Source organism: Olea europaea, chromosome 12, assembly GCF_002742605.1.
Source record: "Olea europaea var. sylvestris chromosome 12, O_europaea_v1, whole genome shotgun sequence".
NCBI classification, from domain to species: Eukaryota; Viridiplantae; Streptophyta; class Magnoliopsida; order Lamiales; family Oleaceae; genus Olea; species Olea europaea.
Genome location: NC_036248.1, coordinates 2,887,089 through 2,911,870, shown reverse-complemented (window position 1 = coordinate 2,911,870; position 24,782 = coordinate 2,887,089). Strand labels below are relative to the sequence as shown.

Here is a 24,782-nt window from a genome sequence, read left to right as displayed (position 1 = left end):
GTGAAAATTATAGAAAGAAACAAATGGACAACGAAGTTATATGTAAATGGGCCTCGTTGAAATGCTGCATATTTTTAGATAAGATCGATCTGTATAATAGGCAAAATTTTCGCTTCTTGTGTTACCGAACATGGTGGAGTAGAACCAATAATCAAGGGGTGGAGCTTCCCTGCAAACAAATTGTGCTTCGACTGGCTGTGGTTGTCGGGAGAGGTGAAGAATGTGATTGAGACGAACTGCTTCTCAGTTTCTTCTCCTCCCCTTCGCAGAACTTATCTTCAATTTTAAGGTGCCCAACTTTCATCGACTTTAAGTTCACTGGAATGATGCAATTGCAGAACCAACCTAGCAACCAAAAGTATGTATATCGTTAGAGATGGTTTACATGTATATCATTTACAGATCGTCTTCTAACACACTCTGATCATTAACTGATATAGAAACGAGAACTTACCAATTCTAGCAAGTCGATTAACCCAACGTGGGATTGAATTCCCAGTAAGTTTAATGCAAGCATCATTGCAAAAATGATTGCAATTTTTAGTAATCAAATTATAAGCATTTCCCTTGTATTTTTGCGCAAATTCTTCCATTACTCCCCTCACTTCTCCTGGTGTCATATCTGTCCATCCCATCAAAATCGACTTTCTGAATGTAAATCCTTCACAGTGTTTTGGCTCTCCTTCAAAAATCCCAGTTGTTGAGTTTTCATGTGCTCCAAATGCATATTCTACTGCATGAACTGCCACAATTTATTTAGAAACTCTCTTCGGTATTTTGCCTATAAACCCGAATCTAGACTTCGGCACAACAATATCCAATGTAAATTCGTGCCGTTTGGCAACTCAATCCAATCCAACTTAACAAGAACGAAAACCAATAAGACGATGCTAGTTTGAAGCAAAATCAAGGACTGAGGAATTAAGAATATCGATTATGATTCAAGAAACTAAACTATCAATTTTTGGTTCTATGTTATATCAAGTAATAACAAAAGGGCAATAATTCAATGGTAGATCTAATCATTTATTGCTTCAAAAAAATAAAAAAAATAAAATAAAAATTGTAATTCTTTGAAGGAAAGCAAGATTGAGTACTCACCTTGAATCCCAGAATGGTAAACCCCAAGTCCAAGCCAATAAGCGTATCCATTAATGGAGGTAAGATCGTATACATTAAGGTACACCGGAACTGATCCACCACCGCGGCCGCCTCTTTTAGCCGAACTTCTCCGGCATATCATTGTGATGTAATTCAATAAAATAACTATTTTCTCTATCCAAGAAAGAATCAGCACATTCAAGAAAATAGAAGTGAAAATCTTGGTTTCTGAATTGAGATGGATTGAGGGGCGGCGGAGGAGAATAATTTGGTGGCGACCAACGGCAGCATGTCATTGATCAGTGTCAAGTTATGGGGAACCATATATAATCTTGGGGGAAATAAAAAAATGATTATAAGGATCTGAGGAATTACTGGAAAGCTTTCTGATTGGTTGGAATATGAGCTGTTCTGTGCGATCCAATTTCTGTTTAAAAATTTGAAAATTGTATAGTAACGTACACTCATTATGATGAGCAATAGGAATTTGTATGAGAAATGCTAACTATGGTCTACACCATGATATAATCACGGTTCCCATTCCCTAATAGAGGGCTGTCAGACTAAGTGTACGCTTAGCATTTTTCAATTTGTATGGATGCCAAGTTAATAAAATGAGAAATATTTTTATTTACTTATTTTATGTTACGTAATTCATTTTGAGTGAAACACTATTATGCTATTCTAATTTTCCACATTATGTTTTTTTGACGTAATACATGATTTATTTGATAAGTTATATAGCACCCGTTTGAGCCACATTATTGTAAAAATGAGAATGAAAAATATCGTCGTTATGGGCCCACACAAAAGATAAAATGCCAAATATGATAACTTGATGTGATGGATAACAATTATATTTTACATTTTTATGAGAAAAATAATAGGACTCAAACAGGGCCATAATTCAATAAAATGTACAAGTTATATATCCTAATTTTCGTCGTACACAAATTATCAAACATATCACTCAGGTATTGGACTAAGGGCTTGTTTAGTAGTGATTTTGAGAATTAATTTTTTGACCGTTGAAGATAAAAGTGGGTTTTACTTATAAGAGAATAAGTCATAAAAGATGCTTTGAATGGTGAAATAACGATAAAAAAAATTGATTTTTTGAAATGAAAAATTGATACCAAACATGCACTAAGGAAAAATGTCAATTGAGATAAACTATTCTCCTTTGAACCTTGCTTAAGGTACAGGGATTCTGTGAGAACCCCACAGGTACTCACCACGTGAGTGGGGTGTGTGGGGATTTTGGCCTTTTTTTATACAGGTGGGTTCCGCATGGGACTTGCCAGTTGTGAGTACCTTGTTGGGGTTCTATGAACTGTACATTGACTAAAATCCATTCTCCTTTTTGCATTAACAAATCATTTTTTTTTTTAGGGTTTACTAGAAAATTATGGAGTCAACCTTGGATTGATTTGTTTCTTCACTCGTGATGGGCTAGTCAGTCCATATTTTTCATTTTTTCGAAATGAATAGGTGTTATAATATTTTAGCAGATTAATATAATTATGATTGATTTGCTCCTTATGTTAAAGCATATTTTTAAATAATTATTTTTATTACATTAGTGTTGTTCACAATATTAAATGTAGAACCATGGAATGGATACATTTTATTAGAAAAAAATTGATTAACTCCTACAATTAACTTTACATTATGAGAAATTAGAATTTCACAAAATTGCAAAAATGTCACTTCAAAAAAAATATATTTTCAAATATTGTGTATTGTAACTGATTTGATAAGTTTTATAGATTAGAATATTCATATGAGCACTAATCAATGGACATATGAATATAGTGTCGCTTTTAAAATCCCTACGATATAAAGAATTAGTTTTTTTGTTTTCTTTTCTTTTTAAGTGATGACATCAACGATTGAAATCTCTTCAGATTATGGATAGACATTGCGATAATTAGAAGAAATGTTGAATGTATGTTGTTACTTATGTTGTAGCGCATAGGACTTATATTATGTGATTGTATGTTCCTTGTAATTTTGAAGAGTTTGTTTGAAAATAAGCTCTCGTTTCGTCCCCATTATTTGGATTTATAATGGGGGATAGTGTTTTTTTGAAAAATGGATTGTTGTAAAAAGATGAAAAGTTTTTAATTTGCGTGAAATATTATTTTATTGAAAATTATGTAGTTGAAAATAAGAAAGAGAAAAATTTAAATTAAATTGATGAGTTTTAAAAGAGGTCAAATGGGAGCTAAATAATTTTGATTTCGACTCATTCAGTGTTGCATAATTGCAAGTAATCTATATTGCATGACTTCGCTGGAGATGTGATAAACAATCATTATAATTGTAGCAACTTCATGTGAGACTGTTCATATAAATGTAATAGTATCCAGATACGACTGTTATGACATTTGACAAGATGTTTAACAACACACAATTGTATCTCATCTATATTGCAATTTGGGATCACAAATTTGTGGTCTTTCGATTGTGTAAATGAAAAGATTAGTTATTTTTCTTAGTGCAAATTTAGTGAACGATTCACTCTTCCTCTATAACATGATAAAAAGAGGGGGAAAAAAATTCCTAACCGTAAGGCATTTAACAAAAAAAAAATTTATAAATAACTCAATTTGTCAAATGATAATTTAAATATTCGATTAGTCTAACTCTCTTTTATTTATTAATTACTTGATCGAGGCCCATCTAAGAAATGTAGAATGGGAAAAAAATCTCGTAAAGCCCAACTATAACCCATGCCAGTTTAGGTCTTTTCATAGAGCAAAGGGAAAGGGGACAAGCGGCTTAGGGTTTCTTTATCGGTGTTACGCTAAGAATTAAGGGAGAGGGATCACCTCCTTGGCACCAATTGTTGAATTGTACTGAAATTCATGGCAACAGACGAGGAATCGAAGCCTCTGAATTACATACCAGAGGTGGTATTGAAAAAGAGGAGGAACAACGAGGAATGGGCGATCAGAAGAAAACTGCAGTTAGAAGAGAGGGTCAAGCGTCTCAAGTCCGACAATTTCGTCATCAAGAAGCCAGATCAATTTATCAGAGAATACCGCGACAAAGTAATTATAATTACTGTTTCTCTCTTTACCACATCAGTTTTCCCGTTTCTTTTCCCTTTTTTTTTGTGGCGTGAAAAATGTCTTCCTACGATTTGCCTTATCTTTAACGTTTATACGGTAGGGCTTTGATTACTTGAGGCGTTGTTCAATTAAGAGTACAAACATGTGAGCACACATGTAAATCATCATGCTAAATTCACAGCATTTGTATATGCTCTTTTCTGTAGTTTGTAAATACTCGTGCAATGGAGGATATCAAAATTTATTTTTGTCAGCCAGGGGTAACTGATATTTGTCGTTTTTCCTTTAATTTTTGTGTACTTGTGAAAGCAACTTATGATAATACATGATCATGAGAAGAAGTTTTACGTTTTTGGAATTTTTGTACCTAATAATCTCTGAGAGTTGGAGTCATAAGTGTATCACCTGTGCTATTAAATGTATTCATCTTCTTATTCTGGATGGCTGAATTTGCCATAGTTTTGTAAGCTCACATTTGTTTAAGACTGAAGCATTATTAAGCTTTATCATTAGATTATAGATTGTTGAAGTTGGCATGGCCGTGAATACAGTACGTCTTTTTTGTAGCTCGTTTATGCAAGGAAAGGGGAAAATATGACTTCCCTGGTAGGTTAAGTGTTCTGAAAAAAATATGTTTGTTACTTTAGTAAGTTCAACACTATTCTGCATCCACCTGTTTTTCTTTACCTGTGGCTGTCATACTTAAAACTTAAAAGTCATCTCAATAATATCTGATTTAAGACAGGAACTTGATTTTCGAAGCACTGTAAGTTGTTCGTATTATAATTGAGAGATAATATGTTGTTATTTATTAGGAATTGGACCTCATTCAAATGAAGCAAAGAGGAAAGCGAAAAAGACCAGCATTGGCAACACCAAAATCCAAGCTCCTATTTATCATACGCATAGGAGGGTTGGTTTCACAGTTGATTGATGTTACATTAATATATTTGTAAGTTGCTATTTTGTTAAGATCCTAAAATTCGTGTGTCATTACAGAAAACAGGATATGCACCCCAAAACTCGAAAGGTTCTATACTCTTTGAGATTGAGGAAACTCTTCAGTGGAGTGTTTGTTAAGGCAAATGAAGCAATGATAGAGCGTTTGCAAAAAGTGGAGCCTTATGTGACTTACGGGTATGTCTTGTTTAGCATTTGGACTTACCTTACTTTGATTGATTGTTTGCAAAGAGGTTGGTGTGGATCAGAACAATCTCATTCAAACTAGTGTGTGTTTAAAAGAACATTGTAATTAACCTCAAGATTCCGGCTACTTTGGTTTCAATCTCTTGTACCGGTTCATCTCTCTCATATTCTTACTCTACTGATTTGAATCTAAGACCCAAAATTTTGCTTAGTGATGAAAACATAAAAGTGATTTCAATGAGCATATCATCAGCTTTTGTGGGCATGTGTGCTCATGTAGGTTTGTGGACAAATTAGCTTTGTTTAGGTGCACAATCCGATTCTGAGAATGCAATTCAATATGCTGCTTTTTTTCTTCTTTTTTTTTCGAGTAGCTTACTTTAAAGTAGAAAGCCTTACTGGTAAATGAAGAGTGGAAGTATTTCGCCTGGATGTATAGATTAATGAGGTTGATCTTCAGCAGTGAGGACCAGCCATATCTAATAAATGAATGGCACGGTAGACTTTGGTGACTGGAGTGAGATGGAATTGCCAATCATATGCAAATTTTTTAGTACAAGTAGTTCAGCCTCAGGTCTTCGCATAACATTGCAAAAGAAGTATCAGTTTGAACTTTGGATTTTCTTCATGAAAGTCTCATCCAAATTTTTGAATCTTGAGTTTTTTTAGCAGGTTAAAATTTATTGACCGTTATGTTGCATTTCTAATAATATCTCTGTTACTTTTAATGCTTATACTTGAATTCCTAACATATTTGTTCATATACGTAGATATCCTAATCTGAAGAGTGTAAAGGATTTGATTTACAAGAAGGGGGTAGCTAAAATTAGCAAGGAGAGGGTTCCTTTAACAGACAATAATGTCATTGAACAGGTAACTCAATATTTTTGCAAACTGTGTTCCCAACTACCTGTCTTTTTGCTTTTGAGATGTCTAACATCCCATTATTATGTTGTTTGTACAGGCATTGGGTCAGCATGGCATTTTGTGCATAGAAGACATTGTGCATGAAATAGCTAGTGTTGGTCCACATTTTAAGGAGGTTGCCAAATTTTTGTGCCCCTTCAATCTCAACAAACCTGAAAAGGCATTGCAAGGTAAGAAACGAAGATTTAAGGATGGTGGAGACTCGGGAAGTCGTGAGGATCAGATTAACGAGCTGATTAGTAAGATGAATTAGCATAAGCAAATGAGTACTTTCTAAGAGATCAATGTTGTTTATTTATGCAAATCATGTAGTGTTTGGAACTGAAACAAGGACCTACTTTCAGAGCATCTCAATTTTGATGTTTTTATTATTAACTGTTTATGTTTACTGTCAGTTCGTTACAGTTGGAATATTTTGTGACATTTGAAATAGCACATCAGTTATGAGGCTGTTGCTTTCATAGTATTGCACATTTTTACTTAGCTTTCAGTTGCCCTTCTCTGCTTTATGTTGTGTGCTGAGAGGTAGAACGGAAATATTGGAATATGGATAAAATGGATACATATTTATCGGGAAAAATTGATTACTCCTATAGAGATGAAAAACACTTTACAAAATTTCAAAAATCAAGTCAGTCACTCCAAAATAAAAAAATTATATTTTCTAGAATATCATGTATTGTAACTGACTTGGTAGGTTTCCTAGATTAGAAAATTTATAAGAGAGCGAATCGATGAATATATAAAAATACCTTCTTTCTTTTGTATCCATCTCTACAATATGAAGAAGTAGTTGCTCTCTCTTAAGTAAAAATGGTCTCCGACATTAATAATTGAAATATTTGCATATTACGGATAGAATTGCGGTAGGTAGGTAGAAGGAACGCCGAAGGAATGTTGTGACTTCTATTGTGGGGCAGGTAAGTTCTTCTACCACGTGATTGCATGTCACTATTATAATCTTGGATGTGCAATTTAATAAAAAGTAGTTTGCGCTCTAATAGTTCGATAATGTATAATTGTGATCGATTCATATAGCATGAGTTCATGTAAGATGCATCAGCATCAAACATTTGTAACTTTGACTATTACAATCTCATAAAATTGCAACAACTTCATGGTACGAATGTTCATGTTGACTTAAAAAATTGTCAATATAACTACCGTGACATTTGACGATATGCTCAATTATCGTATGAATTGTATTCGTCGACATTGGACAAAATGAATAGATTTGCAAGCAAATCGAAATTGTGCAATCTGACTGCATCAAATTGATATGAGTGTCCGAAATCCAACCACTCAAAACCGGGTAATCTACCAAATTGAAGATTAGTGTCCTGGACGCAATCACTCAAAGTTGGGTGACCTGCAGCGCATTTAACTCGATACACAAATTGGCCTTTTAGACACTTGTGATGAAGCTCAACAAGGTTAGAATAATATGTGCACCAAAATTTGACTTATTAACTTAGATAAATGTGAAGGATGGTATGCCTTTCTGGAACAAAAATAAGTTAAGCCCTTGCTTGAGCCCTATTTTTGTGAAGAGAATGAATTTTTGAATAGTGTATTGATGGGAAATATGTGGTTAAAAAATAAGGAAATTTTTTTTATTTGCGTATAATATTATTTTATTGAAGAATGTGTGGTTGAAATGATGTCAAATCAGTGTTGAAGAATGTATTTTGGTTGAAAAATGGGGCTCAAACAAGGGCTAAATGACCAAAATGAACTTTTTCTATAAAATTCTAATGAAGATTCATCAACAGCCATGTTCCCAAAAACAGTAAAAACATGCAGTAGATTTAGGAATCAACTATCAGGAAAACGAGTAACTAATTGAAAATCTCCAAACGGAACACATTGAAAACCAAACTTGAAGTCATTAAGAACAATTCCCAAATCTCATCAAGAGAATACTGCTTCCCGGTGATCTTTTAGTGAGACTTCACATACTCCTGAACGATGTGGAGACCTTCAGTTTCCTCTCCATAATCCTGCAAATGGATATTAAATAAAGGTCACGACTTTGAGAATCCGATAATAAACCAATTCATAACTAAAAAATTCATAGCTCTGGTTATACTACCTTCACGACAACACACGAGGCACCCACAACCTTCCTTGCTTTCCCTTCGGAATCAATCTTGCACAACTGCAAAACACCAATTAACACTGAAGTCAAGTAATAGCAAATATATCTTTTGCTCAATAGTGTTGAGTGTTGACAACAGGCTCAAGAGCATTTTCCGTAATAACCGTTCTCATAATTCACAGCTACAGGACTCAACAGTGCTCACCAACATGTTTCTAAGCATACATACCATTTAAACAAGCACCTGATGATGCCAAAATATATGGAAATTTTTACTTACACCAGCCCATTCACCAAGAGTCTTCGCACTTGGAACGGTGATGAGGTTTACATTGTGGTCAGCACAGAGTGATTTAACCAATTTGACATAGTCAGGTTGATCACAGTCCTCTGCCAACACACACAGCTGAGCTGCGTGCTTCTCGATCACCTTAGCACTTTGATGAAGGCCGCGGATGAGCCCCCCATGAGCCAACGATTTTCTCAGCACAAGCTGCAAAGCAGTCATGATGTCCATTGGCTCACCAAGAGCAGGTGCAGCGGGCGTCTCTACAACAGCAGCCTCCTCACTGCAAAGCAACAAATTGAGAAAAACAGATAACTGTTAGCACAGCGAAGACTAATTCCACAATGAGCCCATGATTTTCGCATGAAAGAAGTCAGATTTACATACCCAGACATTTTTTGCTTTTTCTTTAGTTGGCACTTGAGATTCCTTTAAATTTCACCTGTCATGTGTCAATAGAGATCACATCAACAATCATATACAAAATAAGAGCAATTTAAGCAAAAAGAAAAAGTGATCCATTTTCTTTAAACAATTTAAGAAAAAGATTCATGCATAAATTTGAAGTTCTTCCAATTTATATGGATCATCGGCAAGTATAAAATAAAATCCATTCATATAGATCAATAAAACCATCTTACATTGCATATTCATCGGTGAACATGTATGGATCGCAAACATGCATGAAAATAAGGAAAACATTTCTAGACTGAAGGAAACAATAGTCCAGCTGCTGCTCATCAAATCAGGGTTACTCTTTCTTTTCTTTTTCATTTTTTTTTCTTTTTTTTTTTTCTGGTATACAATAATCACAGCAATTAAATTTCAAAGAAAAAAAAAAAAAAACTTGCTGGCAGGACCAGGGGCGGAGCCACCTGGAGTCTATGGTCCCGAGTATTTCATCTACTACGATTAAGGCAAAGAGAAAACCATAAACAACCGCATCAAATTTCAAGAGAAATGTTGTCGAAAAATCATTGTTACTAGAGGAAGATTACAACAAGAGACAACAAATTTGGAAAATAACTAAATTATGTCGAATTTAGTTGAAATTAAATCTTGTACCACAATCAGATCGATTGCGATTTTTAACATATAAAGCCTAATAAAATCCAATACTACCTGCAACACAAGACAATTTGTTTCCAAGGGTTGATGAATAGTCTCTGCCGTCCTCCCTCCCCAATTTTTAGCGTAATATACCAAGGACGAAACCCTTAGCTGCTTGGGTTTAAGACGTACACAGGAATGGGTTATGGTTGGGCGTTACTATTTTTCTTCCTTATCCATCCTTCAGATGGGCCTCAGCCCTCAATCAAGTAAGTAAGAAGCCCGTGGTAGGGAAAATTAAGCAAACCCATGTATTTTAAGTTTGATTATCATTAATCATGTAATTAAAATTTATTTTCAAGAATCAGGTGTTAATTAGGTTTTAAAAAATATAAAATAAAAAATATAAAATATAAATTCTAATATTTACAAAACTAAATTATCAAAAGTTTAGAAATTAATCTCTAAATTAAAGTTAACTAAATAAGGATAATTATTATATGAGTAATGTTATTTGTAGTATCTTACTATTGTAGTCAGCCTACGTGGCATATATGTGATTTTTAGTGACTTGATGCATTAATGTAGTATTTTTTTTATTGCCTCGTGTGTCAAATCATCAACTGCAGTATATATGTCATGTATGACGACTACGATAATGAATAATTGTAAATAACATTATTTTTATCATATTTTCCAAACCACTTTCTCTTTCTACCATTTCTTTATACACGTTTCACCTTCCATCTTTTTCTCTCTTTCTACCATTTCTCTCTACAGATAAAATTTAGGTACCGTATCTCCACTGTTGACAAGTAAGTTGGGTCTACCTACGATCTCCACCAATGAGCCTATTTTGTGCACTAGAACTCCATCCCCATCTCTATAGATGACTACAAAGCTAGAGGTCATCGGATCTAGCGATCGTCGGTATTTTTAAATGGGTATAGGTAGAGATGGCAATAGGGCGAGTTCGGGGCGGGGCAACCCCAAACATACCCCACCCCGCCTTAGACAGGGCGGGGCGGGCCAGAGTCATGCCCCACTTACTTTTTTTTTTTTCTCTTCTCAAATTCACAATTTGAAAAGTGAAAAACACTAACATCCAAATTAAGTACTCGAAACAAACAATATCCGAAAATAAATAATTACAAATACAATTACATTGTAACTAAATATCACTTCTTTATCCAAAAATAAATTTGATATTTTTCCATCTTCATTCATCGGCAAGTTCAGAGATTGTAGAAGATGGATCCTGAAAAATAAAGAAATATTATCTCAATATCATCATAATAATTATGATTAAAATTTAAATTATGTGATAAATAAAATTACTTCCTCATCATTCATCTTGGAGCAACTTCCAAAATATGCAGACGGCGCAGAATTCGCTATTAATAAAATAAAATAATTAGTAATAAGAAAATTCATAAAAGAAACAATATAAAAAACAAATATTTATATACATTATACCGTGAATATCGTGTTATAACCAATCTTGAGTACACGTTAAAGTCTCCAAAGTTTTGGAGTGAAGTCTATTTCTGTGTGGACTAACAAATCTACCACTAGTATATAAAGTAGATTCGAATGCCACAGTAGATACCAGGATGGCCAAAATATCTTTTGCAATTTGAGATAAAGTCGGATATTTGATTGAATTTACCTTCCACTATGTCAACATATCAAAATCATCTAACCGAGACAATATAAGCTTATCCAAAAAAGTATCAAGCTCGGTTTTCATACTACTAGGAGCTTCAACATTAGAAACAAATTTATTAAAATCCGCCATGCGATCTGATTTATTATTAGCACTTAATGTCTCAGTTTGACAAGAAGAAGTAGAAGACTGAGCTACAGACCAACTTGAAGCACCAACTTGCTACAAATTTGATATATTTTGTCAATCTCACTTGCAGCATTATGAGTAAAAATACGAGGATAATAAAACTTAACTAACATCATCTTATACCTCGGATCCAACACTGCTGCTAAAGCCAAAACTCCATGAATATCGCTCCAATACTTATTAAACTTTTCCATCACACTCATTTGAACTTCCACATAAGGAGATTTAAGCCACTCATACAACGGCAGTTTGATATCACAAATATTTGCAAAGAAAAGATTAGCAGTTTGATACTTTGTTTCTGAAAACAATTCAGTAGCCTCAAAAAAAAAAAAAAATCTTTAACTTCTCACATATTTCTTTTGCTAAATCCCAATCACCATCACTAGGGAAACATTTATATCATGGCTCTCTCTGTTTCAAACGTGGAAAAACATCCTTATAAATCAAAGCAGTACTAAGCATCAAATACGTCGAATTCCACCTTGTTTTACAATCAAGCACCAATTCTTTCTCACAATCAATTTTCAATTGACGTGCAAAGAGCTCAAATTTTTCAGATCTCTTTGGCGTGGCTGTCCAATAAGCAACACTATCACGAATTTTCTCAACACTACCACTAATAATGTTCAACCCATCCTTCACAATAAGTTTAATATATGTGCACAACACCTCATATGAAAAAATTCACCATTTAGTACAAGAGAACGAGTACAAAGTTGACTTAACACAATACTGATCATTGCATCATTTGTGGTGCAATTATCTACGGTTAAAGTTAGTAACTTACGATCAATATTCCAGTCCATCAAGGTGATCAATAGAGTTTCTGAAAGCACATTAGTAGTGTGTGGGCACGGCACATATATAAACCTGAGTTTATTCAAGAACAATTTAAATCAACTAAAAGAATATCATTTTGGTAAATTATGGGAACAAGTGAATTTCATGTTTTACTATACATCATGATTCGACTCTGTAATTTCCACGCATTATCTATGAAATGAGCAGTGATAACCATGAATCCACTCTTTTGGTTAGAAGAGGTCCACATGTCGGTAGTGATCGAAACTCAATCTTCTCGAGTGCAATCATATTTTTGGCTCTCTCTCGTATTCATAGATTTTCAAAATGTCGCTATTCAAAGTGTTGCAAGAAAGAACCTTAAACAATGGTTGTAGGTCGTGTAAGAACTCTCGAAATCCAATGTGATCAACCATAGACAAAAGATACTCATGCAAAATCACCATTTTCGAAAGATTATATCTACACTTATTTGGATCAAAAGAGTAAGTACCTATTGTGACATTGCCACTCGTGGCATCCTTTTTGAAATTTAATGTTGCTTGGTAAGTATTATCCTTATGACGGAATACACATCTCTTTAAATGATCATGCAAATGCTTTGTACCATTTTTTGTTTCACCTCCTAACCGTTTCTTGCAATGATTGCATATAGCATTCCATTTCTCACCAATTTTCTGTCTTTTGTAGTGCTCCCACACAATTGAAGTCAATTTTCTCTTTCCAAATGATATTTCTCCAATATCACGCTCATCGTCACTTAGGTTTATTGTCCTTTCATCCGCATTTTGTAACAGTTCAACTGGATCGCTCTCGGTACATCGGTCGTGTTATCTTCCTCGTGTATTGGTCCTAATCCAATACTTCCAGCACTACTTGGGCCAGACACGTGTCTCAACTCAAGTTTATTTTCATGATAAATTTATTTAAAGTTTATTTTCAACAGAAACTGCTTGACATATTTTAAGAATTATAGACAGACATGAAATCCACATTATCCACATTTAATCTTTAATTTACAATACACACTTTATAGAACCCACAATTACTACGCACTGATTCACCGCTTATTTAATCAAATTATAATTTTAGTAAGTTATAATTTTATCCATACACTAATTAATGTTTCTAGTCAAGAAAAAGTTCTAATTGAAAAAATATAATCACAACATGCGAAGTAGTCACAGAATTTCATCTCACTTCACAACATTTCAACTTACTTTATAGAAACCTCCAGATAAATATATGTCACGCCATACTCACCACATTCAATAACACAACAATTAGGCACCCAATAAATGTAAGAGCCTGTTTGGGCCTGATTTTTTCACCCAAAAAATTGATTTTTTGATCGTTATTTCACTATTCCAGCCGTCATATTTGACTTCATCTCTCACAGGTGGACCCCACTTTTCTCCTAACGGTCAAAAAATCAACTCTCAAAATTACTCCCAAACAGGCTCTAAAACCCATTTTTCAACGTCAAGTTTGAACAATTTGCAGTATAAACTTTTCCTAAGCAATAAAACAAGCATAAATTAAGCCATGCCCCCAAAATCGCCGATTTAAACTTAAGGTTTTCTAATGCAATGACCCAATCCACAAATTCAAGGATCGTGGTCCAAGTGTAGAATAACAAACAAGTGATATATTAAACCAAATCTCAGTGATGCACATTATTCATTGAACAAGATTATTAAAAAAAAAAAGAAAAAAAAAGCAACTTGCAATCACCAACTACCAAACAATGAAGCATGCATACTTGTATTAACCCAATGACCAATGTTAAAATAAATTGCTAAGGTTCCAATAAGTCCAACATTGATTCCCTCAAATGTTTCAGTTGGGAAAATGCGCAAGATAATTATCTTGTATACTATTAACAGTTGACAACATTAAATGATTCAGAAGACGGAGCACAGGAGCAGAATGAATAACAAGGAGAAACACAGTAAATCAGATTTCTTTAACCTGCGTGCGCCGTGCGGTGAGACTGGCAACTCAAAAATTAGATTTTGGGAAGCCGTCGATGGAGGTTCAAAATTGATTGCAGGGTTAGGGTTTGGCTTTGCGATTTGGGTCGTGGATAATCGTTCCTCGCGTTTTCAGCTTTTGTATTTGCAGAAATTCTAAGAGAAATTGATTTGGTCCGGTCGTTCCGTCGTTGGCAATCGGCAGAGACAAGAGGAGAGGAGAGGAAAAGGAGTGGAAAGGGAAATGTCGAAATGATTTAAGGCAACCACTGATGACTGAACTGAACGGCTTACCCAACGTCTTAGCCCTTTTGTAAATTGTATTATATATATATATTTTTAAATTTCACGGGGCAGCACCCCACGCCCGCCCCGCCCCGCCTCTCCTCGACCCATCAACCCATCAGGGTGGGGCGGAGCGGGACGACTTGCCATCACTAGGTATAGGTGGTGAAAGTAGTGGTGGTGTGATGTGATGGCGGTTGTGATGGGTTATGGTGTGTGTATGGATTCGTGTGCGAAGGTGTGTATGGTGCGTTTGGAGGTGATGGTGATAGATTGGAGAGGATGGTGATGGGTTGTGGTGGTAATTTGTGTGTTGCGTTTGGAGGCAATTGTGAGGTGACATCAATATTTTTTTGTGGTGTCGGTGGTGGTGGGATGGAATGGAAAGCAATTGTGACCAATAAAATCATTAATTTGTAATCAACAAATAATATATGACCTAAAAATATACGTTATGTGACTAAATTTATAGTCATGACCTACAATTTATGTATCTGTAATCAATAAAAAATTTGTTACCAATTAATTTTAATTGTGATCAATAAATAATTTGTAAACTAAAAAATGTATAATTTTGACTAACTTTATAATTATGACTTATAATTGTGTCTTTGTGATCATGACCTTGTGTGGTTTATAACTGGTATGTGACCGTGATCACAAATTATGTGTTATTGTGATTTTGACATTTTTAACTAAATTATAAGTCACAAAATGCGACCACCTAATTTTGAAAATAAAATAAAATCATGATTGTAGAAACAGAGAAAGTGAGAGATATGAAATTGTATAATTAAAATGTTGTATTTACGTATTTTCCTTGTTTTTATCATTCAGATTACAAGAATTTACGCCCAATACGTGGATTTTAATAAATATTCATATTATTCTATTATATATTTTTAAAATCAAAATTACTATACGATCGATAACTAAAAAATCACCTCCCTCATCAATTATTATATTCAATGGCTTAATGACTAATTTAAATAAAGAAACAATAGCCCCGCTATTGATGCCAAAATCCCCAAATCTTAGTTCCACAATAGCTCCAGTATTATTGCCAAAATCCTCAAATCTTTGTTCCATGCTCTCTAGGAAAATCCCATTCAATATTCACCTTGAATTGATTTCCACCATTTCATCACATTCACGCTCATAGTTTTCATTTCATATATCTTGTCATTTAATGGCTATAATCCCTGCTAAAGGTGAAATATCTCACAATCCTGTCTGAAAATCACAAAGATCCCACCATTTTCATAACCCAGTTGAAGATTCTTTAATAAAATCCGTGATACATACTGTAATTTAGTCGTCGACGAATTTTAGCAATCTGTAAGGTATCTTTACACAAACCCGTCTAAAAAATAGATTACGTTCCAACTCATCTCATCTATCTTATGTGATTTGAAATCCAAAATGGCAACACCAAAGAGCACTTCAACACTGGTTTTAAGCAACATCAAATTACTGTGCGCTGGTACACCGCGTGCTGCCAATACTTCACGTCGTTTGTCAATGGACTCAATAAGGAACAAAAAAAGAGATGAATATGGCACTCGGATAGGAACACCAAAAGGTCCATTAACTCTGGATTCCACATGGATCTGTCAGTTCGACGAAGGTTCAAAGTCACTGGAGATTATTGAACAAAAAATGAGACTATGTAGAATCCCACATGTCGTATTACACGATTGACATCGATGTTGTCAGACTCAAATAGCAAGAATGACGAGTCCCTATTATCCGAGACACAGAAAATGATGTGCAGTCAAGTATTAATACTTCACAATAGAGTAACAATGGTAAGAGACAAGTGGAAGTAGACGTTAAGAAAGACGTGCAACATAAAATCTCACAAGTTAGTGAAATTTTTTTAAGTATATATTTTTTTAGCTAAGTGATTATGCAGATTCTTATGTTATAACTGTAATTGTTATGTGATAATTGTCATGCATTCTAATTGAGTAGATGTTCAATGTTTTTACGTGTCATCTATACGTGAAAAATAATTCAAAAATCCTGAAGAATGCTAGTTAGTCGTATTTTAATTTCACATTTTTACATCACATAGTCCATTAGTCCAACCTCCCCCCATCTATCTCATTAAGCCACCGCAAAACTTCATTAGAAAGTGCATTATGTAAATTAATTTATATTTTTTATAGGACAATAAATTAATTAATCCAAGGGTTACAATTGGAGGTAATGATAGTTTTATGTTTGGATCTTTTAGGATAATTGGAAATTCTGTTGGTGATTCATCGGGACAGTCAACTATGCAATGCATAATGGTGATTTATGTATCATGTTTGAGTATGTTTTCATATATATATATATATATATATATGAAAACTCCGATGAATATGTAACCATGACTGCATCATGCATCATGCATATTGAAGATGAGGTTAATTAGTTCTTAAAAATCCACACTTTTTCACAAATGTGCATCAACAACACATACAACAGATATATTTAGTGACGTCAATTAATTCTGCAACTTAGATAATCCGAATTTCAAATCAGGCCTCAACTCTAATATAATGGTTGTGTGCGTAAGTTCTAACTTTTAATTTGTTGTTATTATCTTCGCATAGTTGCTATAAATCCACATTCAAATGCAAACCGTATGATTGTAATATTGATTTTTGATATAACAATTTTTTTGACATTTGGTACTGATGTTACCGATTTATTTTATTTATATATAATTCCTTCTGCATTAAACAGGTTTCAGTATACTTCCTTCCTGCTCAGGTTCGGGAAAAGCGTGAATGTCTTTTTCGAGGACAATGTGATATCTAGAAACAGTAAACTCACTACTTCCCAAAAGGAATTATTCCAAGAACATGCTCTGGACACTTTCTCCAGGTAGGTAAAATACGGCTTCAACGCCAACTTTTCCATAAGATTCTACTAATGGAAGTCACTAAACTGGAAATTATTTTGTATGATAAATAATGCAATACTCTTCTTTAACAAATTTATATCCTCGAAAATCTTATTCACGGCGATACATTCATCACCAGTCGCTGATAATACACCATAGTTTTCATCATCTTCACGTTCTTCTAGTGCTAAATGTGATATTTCCATGCTCGAAGCAAACTCCTCTATCATTGGATTTGTCAAAGATGAATGCAACGAAAAGTTAGAGGATCGTCCACTTTCCAAAGCAGGAGCCAATTTTGAATATGAGGAGTCCAAACGGATGCCAAATTCAGCAACATTAATGTTCAACAATTCCTCAATTTCAACATGCAGTGCATAAGCAGCTGAACGAGAATCCTTTAGCTCAGTGTAGAAAAGATGTGATGTGTCATTTGTAATACCAATTGGGGACATGTCATCGTCCACTTCGTATTCTATTTTCAAGTGAACATTTAAGCTGTCAATCTTTATCTTGATGGGTAACATATAAACTAGTTCCACATGCTTGCAACCAATAGTTAAAAGCAGCCCGAAAGTCCTTGTGTTTATAGGTAACATTCATGTTTACGGAGTTCATTTCTGCGACTCAACAAAGAAAAGGATATATCAACACCATGTTAGATACTGTCAATAATGTATCGAAAAGTATTTTCTGACATCATCATGTTACAGTTATGCCATCTTCATACAACAATGAATGGAACATGTAAGTTTTTTATATAGTGAATAATTTATGGTTTTGTATCACCATCACCTATTCATTACACCAGATACAAACTTTTATAGGTCAGTTTCATCCCATATGGTATTAAAAAGAAGTTAGATTATTTTTCCTAATTTTTAAGAAAAATAAGGAATTACACTAACGGAGAATTCACAGTACTGACTTCTTCAACTAAACGTATTGTTGAATTGTATGTATTTAGTTGATCAACACATAAAGGTTGTATTTTTTTAATATAAAAATGGACACAGTAAACTTCTTTGTACCTAGCAGTATAGATTTGTTTGACCTTCTTGTTCCATTTAATTGCAAGTATATTAGAGCTTGTGACATGATAATAAATGAATTGAGTACGTTGATGTTGTGGAAATGGCCCCGATAAGGATAACGACGATTCAGATGGATTTTTATTATTGTGGAAAATGTGATTCACGCTGAATGATATAATGCTTTTACATATTTGAAAATTATTTCAGGAATATTTTGCCTAATTGCAACGATATTTCAAATGTGATTTTGTGGTTCACTGCTCCAGCTAGAAGCCCAACTTACTTGCTTAATTGAGGCCCATCCGAAAGATCGATATGGAAAAAAATCTCATAGAGCCCAACTATAACCCATTTCTGTTTACATCTTAAAGGGGACAAGCCGAGGCGGCTAAGGGTTTCGGTACTTGGTATATTCAGCTAAAAATTGGGGGAGACGAAGGCAGAGACAATTCATCAACCTTGGAACCAATTTGTCTCGTGTTGCAGGTAGTATCGGAGTTTTTTAGTTTAAGTAATATGTTGAAAATCGCACTCCATCTGATAGTGGTGAATGATTTGATTTCAATTAAACTACTTATAATTTATTTATATTTTCCAAATTTGTTGTTTCTTGTTTGTAATCTTCATCTAGGAAAAATGATTTTACGACAACATTTCTCTCGAAATTCGTTGCGGTTGTTTACTTGTTTATGGTTTTCTCGTTGCCTTAAGCGTAATTGTAATAGATGAAATACTCAGGACCGTAGAACCCAGGTGGCTCCGCCCCTGATCCTGCCATCAAGGTTTTTTTTCATTTTTTTTTTCCCCTTTGAAATTTAATTGCTGTGATTATTGTATCCCGAAAAAAGAAAAGAAAAGGGTAACCCTGATTTGGCTAGTGGCGGCTGGACTGTTGTTTCCTCGCTCTGTTTATGTTTTTTAATCCTAGAAAGATTCAGTCTAGAAAATTATTTCTTATTTTCATGCATATTTGCAATCTATACATACTCACCGACGTTTGTGCAATGTAAGATGGTTTTTTTGATGTATTTATTTGAATGGGAATTTTTTTTTTAGTTTTTTTTTTCACCTTTGTATTTATATATATAAAGAAAATGGGCTTACTTGGCTCTGTTTTATTTGGTGAATTGGAAGAACTTCGTACTCATGCATGAATCTTTTCGCTTAAATAGCTTAAAGAAAATGGATTATTTTTTCTTTTTGCTTAAATCGCTGTTGTTATTCTGTATATGATTGTTGACGTGATATCTATTGACAAATGACAGATCTAATTTAAAGGAATCTCAGGTGCCAACTAAAGAAAAAACAAAAAATGTCTGGGTATGTAAATCTGACTTCTTTCGTAGGAAAATCATGGGCTTATGGAGGAATTAGTCTTCGCTGTGCTAACAGTTATCTGTTTTTCTCAATTATTACTTTGCAGTGAGGAGGCTGCTGTTGTAGAGACGCCCGCTGCACCTGCTCTTGGTGAGGCGATGGACATCATGACTGCCTTGCAGCTTGTGCTGAGAAAGTCGTTGGCTCATGGAGGGCTCATCCGCGGCCTTCATCAAAGTGCTAAGGTGATCGAGAAGCATGCAGCTCAGCTGTGTGTGTTGGCAGAGGACTGTGACCAACCTGACTATGTCAAATTGGTTAAATCACTCTGTGCTGACCACAATGTAAACCTCATCACCGTTCCAAGTGCGAAGACTCTTGGTGAATGGACTGGTGTAAGTAAAATTTTCCATATTCTTGGCATCATAGGCTACATGGGTGTGCTTGTTTAAATGATATATATGCTGAGAATCGTGTTGGTGATCACTGCTGTGAATTATGACAACGGTAATGACGGAAAATTCTCTTGAGCCTGTTGTCAACACTTGAGGAAAAGATATATATGCTATTGTTTGACTTTAGTGTTAATTGGTGTTTTGCAGTTGTGCAAGATTGATTCCGAAGGGAAAGCAAGGAAGGTTGTGGGTGCCTCGTGTGTTGTTGTGAAGGTAGTATAACCAGAGCTATGAATTTTTTAGTCATCAATTAATTTATCATCGGTTTCTCAAAGTCGTGACCTTTATTTAATATCTATTTGCAGGATTATGGAGAGGAATCTGAAGGTCTCCACATCGTTCAAGAGTACGTCAAGTCTCACTAAAAGACTACTGGGAAGCAGTATTCTCATGATGAGATTTGGGAATTGTCCTTCGTGATTTCTAGTTTGCTTTTCAATGCATTTCATTCTCAAATTTTGATTTAATATTTATGTTAACAGGATTTTTTGTTGTTCGCGATTTGCAATTAGTTACTCTTTATCCTGTTATTGAATCCCTAAAACTACAACATGTTTTTAATGTTATTTGGAACATGTTTGTTGATGAATCTTCATTAGCATTTCATAGAAAACGTTTCATTTTTGTATATAGTTATACGAGTCATAATTATCTGTTGAGCTTAAACACGTGTCTAAAAGGCCAATTTTTACGCGTCTAACCATTGATTAAGTGGATATATTTGCAAACTAATTGAAATTAGTTGACTTAATTGCACCAAATCGAAGGTGAATGATCCGGATGCAACTCCACGAAAGGAGGCATTGGGTGTCCGTTTCACCACTGAAACATGATGCTACTACTTGCTGCTCAGCTTCAGATATAAATTTGTATTAAAATTGCAGCAATTCTAGATGCTAGCAGTTACTTATTTCGATCAACGTTCGAATGTCACTATCAAAACTGCATTAACTATTCTCATTCAGACGGTTACATCGCTAATGTAAGTGGAAATAGGCGAGAGCTGGGGAAAATGGGGATGACTATAATGATAACAACAATAAAAGACGAGTTGGACTATGCATTAGTTGTGCTATCCAGGCGATCATCATTTGCTACCGGAAGTGGGGAGGTACACCCCCTCTGCTGCCAACCAAACATTATCAGCACGCTTTTCCCGGACACCACAAACCTGCAATGTATGCAAGGGAGTTGTCGTTGAGGATGTTACAAAATGAAAACTAACTTGATGTTATTAAACACTATAATGACTTCATATTGACATCACCTCTTGCTGTCCGCCAGCTATACGGGTGTATTTCTTGTCATGACTGTGTAGGTATCCACCAGTGTCTACGTGATGAAGTCTCACCCTTTGGTCTTGCCTCCAAGTCTTTCCATTTCCCTCAATCTCTAGTCTAAAGCACAACAATGAATATTAAGATAAATATCACGTGAAATACATGAACATTGTGTGCATGTTTGGTAAGCAATATGGAAAGAATTGGACAGTTCTTTATTAGTAATGTTCATTGCTCTCCGATCCTCCAGGCAACACATGCTAAGAAGGTTCAGAATGAAGGTCTCACCTCCAATAATCACCAGTGTCAGAGTTACCATCATCTCCAAAGCAACTAACCTGTAAAAGTATATATGATGCTAGTTAATTTAAGCCTATCCAAGTTTCAGATCACTCAAGTAGCACAGAAAACGCGCAAAACTTGCCATCGCATTTAACCCCTCTCCACATACAAGAAATGACGAAATGAATCTATGATAACAAAGAAAGAAAAGACTGTTCACATAAATTTGACCTCATATGCATATAGCGTAATTTCCAGCAGTAGCACATGGCCGTTTAACATGCTAACACGCCTGGAACCATCATCAGAAGATTTTTTCTTTTCATTTTCATTTTTTGTCATTTCATGATCTGTCGAAGCAATGATCAAGAGTTCCATATTTGCAATGGACTAAATTCAGTTATTTTTCCTTTTTTCTTTTTGAAAGTTTTAGCATTTTGTGTGCACCTCATAACACTTCTGCTTCAATATGTTTATATGTGTATATAAAAATTCATAATGAAAATGGTTCATTTCACATTACGCTGACAGAGAAAAGGATTGCAATATCAAACCTCAAAATCTATGTATTACCAGATTATTGCTTTTCATTGCATATTCTGGCTTTTGTTGGCAGAAAGTATATTAAATAGCCATGACTGCCCATGAGAAAATAAGAAATGACAACACATTTCTGAAGCCTGCTAAACAGACCACTGCATTTCCAGGAGAGCACTATAACCTCAAGACATGTCCTTTTGTTTAATATTCGACTATTTCACCGAGAGTCATTAGAAATCATTGAGATCCATGGAAAATAAAAGCCAAGTCAGACATCAACCTCAACAATCAAAGATCAATCTTTCATCTAAAAGCTGCAATTTATTTTAAAATTATGACATAAAATTTTCCGTCGTTAAACTGAGGTAGAAGCTACTGAACTCTCACAGGTTTTGCATGCTATGATAAAACCAATGTTGTAGAGTATGGGGATAAACATAAGAAATATTATATTCCTGAAGTATAGATTCAGGCTATAAGTTTGAAAACAAAAGGAATCAATGTAATTTCACTAGTCCAAAACACATAGGCGGAATAAGAAGATTGACATAAAGATATTGAATGAAAAAAACAACTCAAGTTTTGACGAATCATTTTCATATTCAATTTCATGGTTGACAGTATTGCTAGTTGATTTTCAATATGGGACACAAGGATGACACGGATCCTAATGAAGAGCAAGTATGCTAACCTCAAGGTTGCCAGATATCGGGGATGCATGCAAGTGGCTATGCAGCCATCTCCTGGTCCTCATGTGTTGCAGCCTAATGATAGTTCCACTTTTAATTGTATCTCCTTGTTTTGCAGATGAGTCTAGTGTAGGCCTAACAATCTGCTAGATCAAGGAACAATTTCAATGAAAAACATTAGACTACTGCACTCATACTTTTTACTTCACTGAGTACTATAAAAGAAAAAACTGCATGGTTTAGGATTAACATACCCAGTAACTGTTAGAGTCATCAACACTAGAGAAACCAGTAACCGACTGTTGCCCGCTGCCAGAGCCGTATGGCACATCATGTGAATGTAGCCGAAACTTTGTTCGCTCATGCATCAGTTTGACTGTCGATCCATATGTAATCTGCAAAACCATTTACAAATACTTTGAAAGAGTTACGACAAGACCCTATCTTTTCATGGAGTTCAAATGGCAACCTCAACTTCAAATCATGAAAGACAATCATATTCAAGATTTCAGTTCTGAAACATTTTCTCCAAAATCCTTTGAACCAAAGGCCCTGATTTCCTAGCGACCTAGCATAGCACATAAGTTTCTATTTAAATTTAAAATAGAACGTTTCTTATATGAGCTAGAAGAAAAAGAAATGTCAAGTATTCAGTACAAGACAACATTTTAACTAGCTTTTCATCCTTAACCGTATCCAGTGAACTTGTAAATAAATTTAATGATCTAATCAATGCCGAATAGACAGATTATAGAACAAAAACACTTAATCAAAGTAAGTTTGAACAAAAACACTTAATCAAAGTAAGTTTGCCCCAATTTTCACTTCAAAAATTCATAAATGAAACCGCATCAAATTCATATCACACAGTGAACATTTCCTTCACATTTGGTGGCGCTGATAAACAATTCGCAAAGGTCAATTCTATTTCGAAATGACTTTCCAAAGTCCAAATCATGTCGACCCGATTTTCCGATCAACATTTCCACACGCAATCACACCTATACATAAGCATTAATCCTTCTACCTTTTTGGGTGTGAAATAATATTATATAATCGTTTACCTGAACGCCTTCGGAAGCAGCAGAAACAGGAGTGGATGTGTAATCAGAGTTTAGCGTGAGCAAAAGGTAAATTGCGAGTGCGAAAAATGAGACTGCCATTGCTAGCAATATCGATATAAACCAAGTACTCTGCCAAAACGGTGAGCTAAGATTAGAACGGGAAGACGAGTTTACAGACTCCCTGTAAACTTTTCGGGCGGATCCCGATTTCTGGGCGGATACGAAAGTGGACGACGGAGCTGATTTTCTACGGGTGAGGCCGTTCGATCGTGGGCCGGAGGGAGCCACGGCTGGAGCCTTAACACGGTGCCGGAGCTCCGATGGAGGATTTGATTCGATTTGCGATTCGGGTTGTTTGTTGAGTTCGAAAGTTTTGTTTATTGAAGTGGGTGCGTAGGGTTCGACACTGCCATATATGTTCAACGTTAAGAACGAATCATTAATTGCCACGTGGATATATGGCGGGGATGGTTTCAGTTGGATATCTAGGCGTGGTGCATGCCCCGAACTGTACTCCACAGGTCAACAAAACAACGAGACTAAAAATGGAGTTAAATGTTTCGGTGGTCATTGAACTTTGCTATACGTCGCTTAGTGTACTTCACAACCTTTCTTGATGCCAC

General features: G+C 34.9%; 5 protein-coding genes across 7 annotated transcripts; 2 read left to right on the top strand and 3 right to left on the bottom strand.

Annotated features, from left to right (window-relative positions):
• Positions 1–96: 96 nt before the first annotated feature.
• LOC111405200 (deSI-like protein At4g17486) lies at positions 97–1,537 on the bottom strand. 2 transcript variants are annotated; one of them, XM_023033977.1, is made up of 3 exons: positions 1,102–1,537; positions 455–742; positions 97–345 (listed from the first exon to the last, which is right to left on the bottom strand). In XM_023033977.1, exons 1-3 carry the CDS (start codon positions 1,241–1,243, stop codon positions 152–154), a joined length of 624 nt encoding a protein of 207 aa, XP_022889745.1. In that variant the 5' UTR covers positions 1,244–1,537; the 3' UTR covers positions 97–151. The 2 variants fall into 2 exon arrangements, with proteins under 2 accessions (XP_022889745.1, XP_022889746.1); XM_023033978.1 differs by having other exon boundaries at positions 455–733.
• Positions 1,538–3,831: 2,294 nt separating this feature from the next.
• On the top strand, positions 3,832–6,712 carry LOC111405198 (60S ribosomal protein L7-1-like). The gene is made up of 5 exons (XM_023033975.1): positions 3,832–4,157; positions 4,994–5,091; positions 5,178–5,315; positions 6,095–6,197; positions 6,289–6,712. The coding sequence occupies exons 1-5, from the start codon at positions 3,972–3,974 to the stop codon at positions 6,502–6,504; spliced, it is 741 nt and encodes a 246-aa protein (XP_022889743.1). The 5' UTR covers positions 3,832–3,971; the 3' UTR covers positions 6,505–6,712.
• Positions 6,713–7,973: 1,261 nt separating this feature from the next.
• LOC111405197 (40S ribosomal protein S12-like) lies at positions 7,974–9,896 on the bottom strand. The gene is made up of 5 exons (XM_023033974.1): positions 9,758–9,896; positions 9,023–9,077; positions 8,630–8,918; positions 8,344–8,409; positions 7,974–8,251 (listed from the first exon to the last, which is right to left on the bottom strand). Exons 2-5 carry the CDS (start codon positions 9,028–9,030, stop codon positions 8,192–8,194), a joined length of 423 nt encoding a protein of 140 aa, XP_022889742.1. The 5' UTR covers positions 9,031–9,077; positions 9,758–9,896; the 3' UTR covers positions 7,974–8,191.
• Positions 9,897–18,876: 8,980 nt separating this feature from the next.
• LOC111405196 (40S ribosomal protein S12-like) lies at positions 18,877–20,932 on the top strand. The gene is made up of 5 exons (XM_023033973.1): positions 18,877–19,018; positions 19,798–19,852; positions 19,956–20,244; positions 20,452–20,517; positions 20,610–20,932. The coding sequence occupies exons 2-5, from the start codon at positions 19,845–19,847 to the stop codon at positions 20,667–20,669; spliced, it is 423 nt and encodes a 140-aa protein (XP_022889741.1). The 5' UTR covers positions 18,877–19,018; positions 19,798–19,844; the 3' UTR covers positions 20,670–20,932.
• A 234-nt stretch (positions 20,933–21,166) lies between these two features.
• LOC111405195 (stromal cell-derived factor 2-like protein) lies at positions 21,167–24,569 on the bottom strand. 2 transcript variants are annotated; one of them, XM_023033971.1, is made up of 6 exons: positions 24,160–24,569; positions 23,350–23,490; positions 23,098–23,241; positions 21,873–21,922; positions 21,572–21,701; positions 21,167–21,475 (listed from the first exon to the last, which is right to left on the bottom strand). In XM_023033971.1, the coding sequence occupies exons 1-6, from the start codon at positions 24,256–24,258 to the stop codon at positions 21,392–21,394; spliced, it is 648 nt and encodes a 215-aa protein (XP_022889739.1). In that variant the 5' UTR covers positions 24,259–24,569; the 3' UTR covers positions 21,167–21,391. The 2 variants fall into 2 exon arrangements, with proteins under 2 accessions (XP_022889739.1, XP_022889740.1); XM_023033972.1 differs by having other exon boundaries at positions 21,171–21,475; positions 23,098–23,238; positions 24,160–24,568.
• Positions 24,570–24,782: the final 213 nt, after the last annotated feature.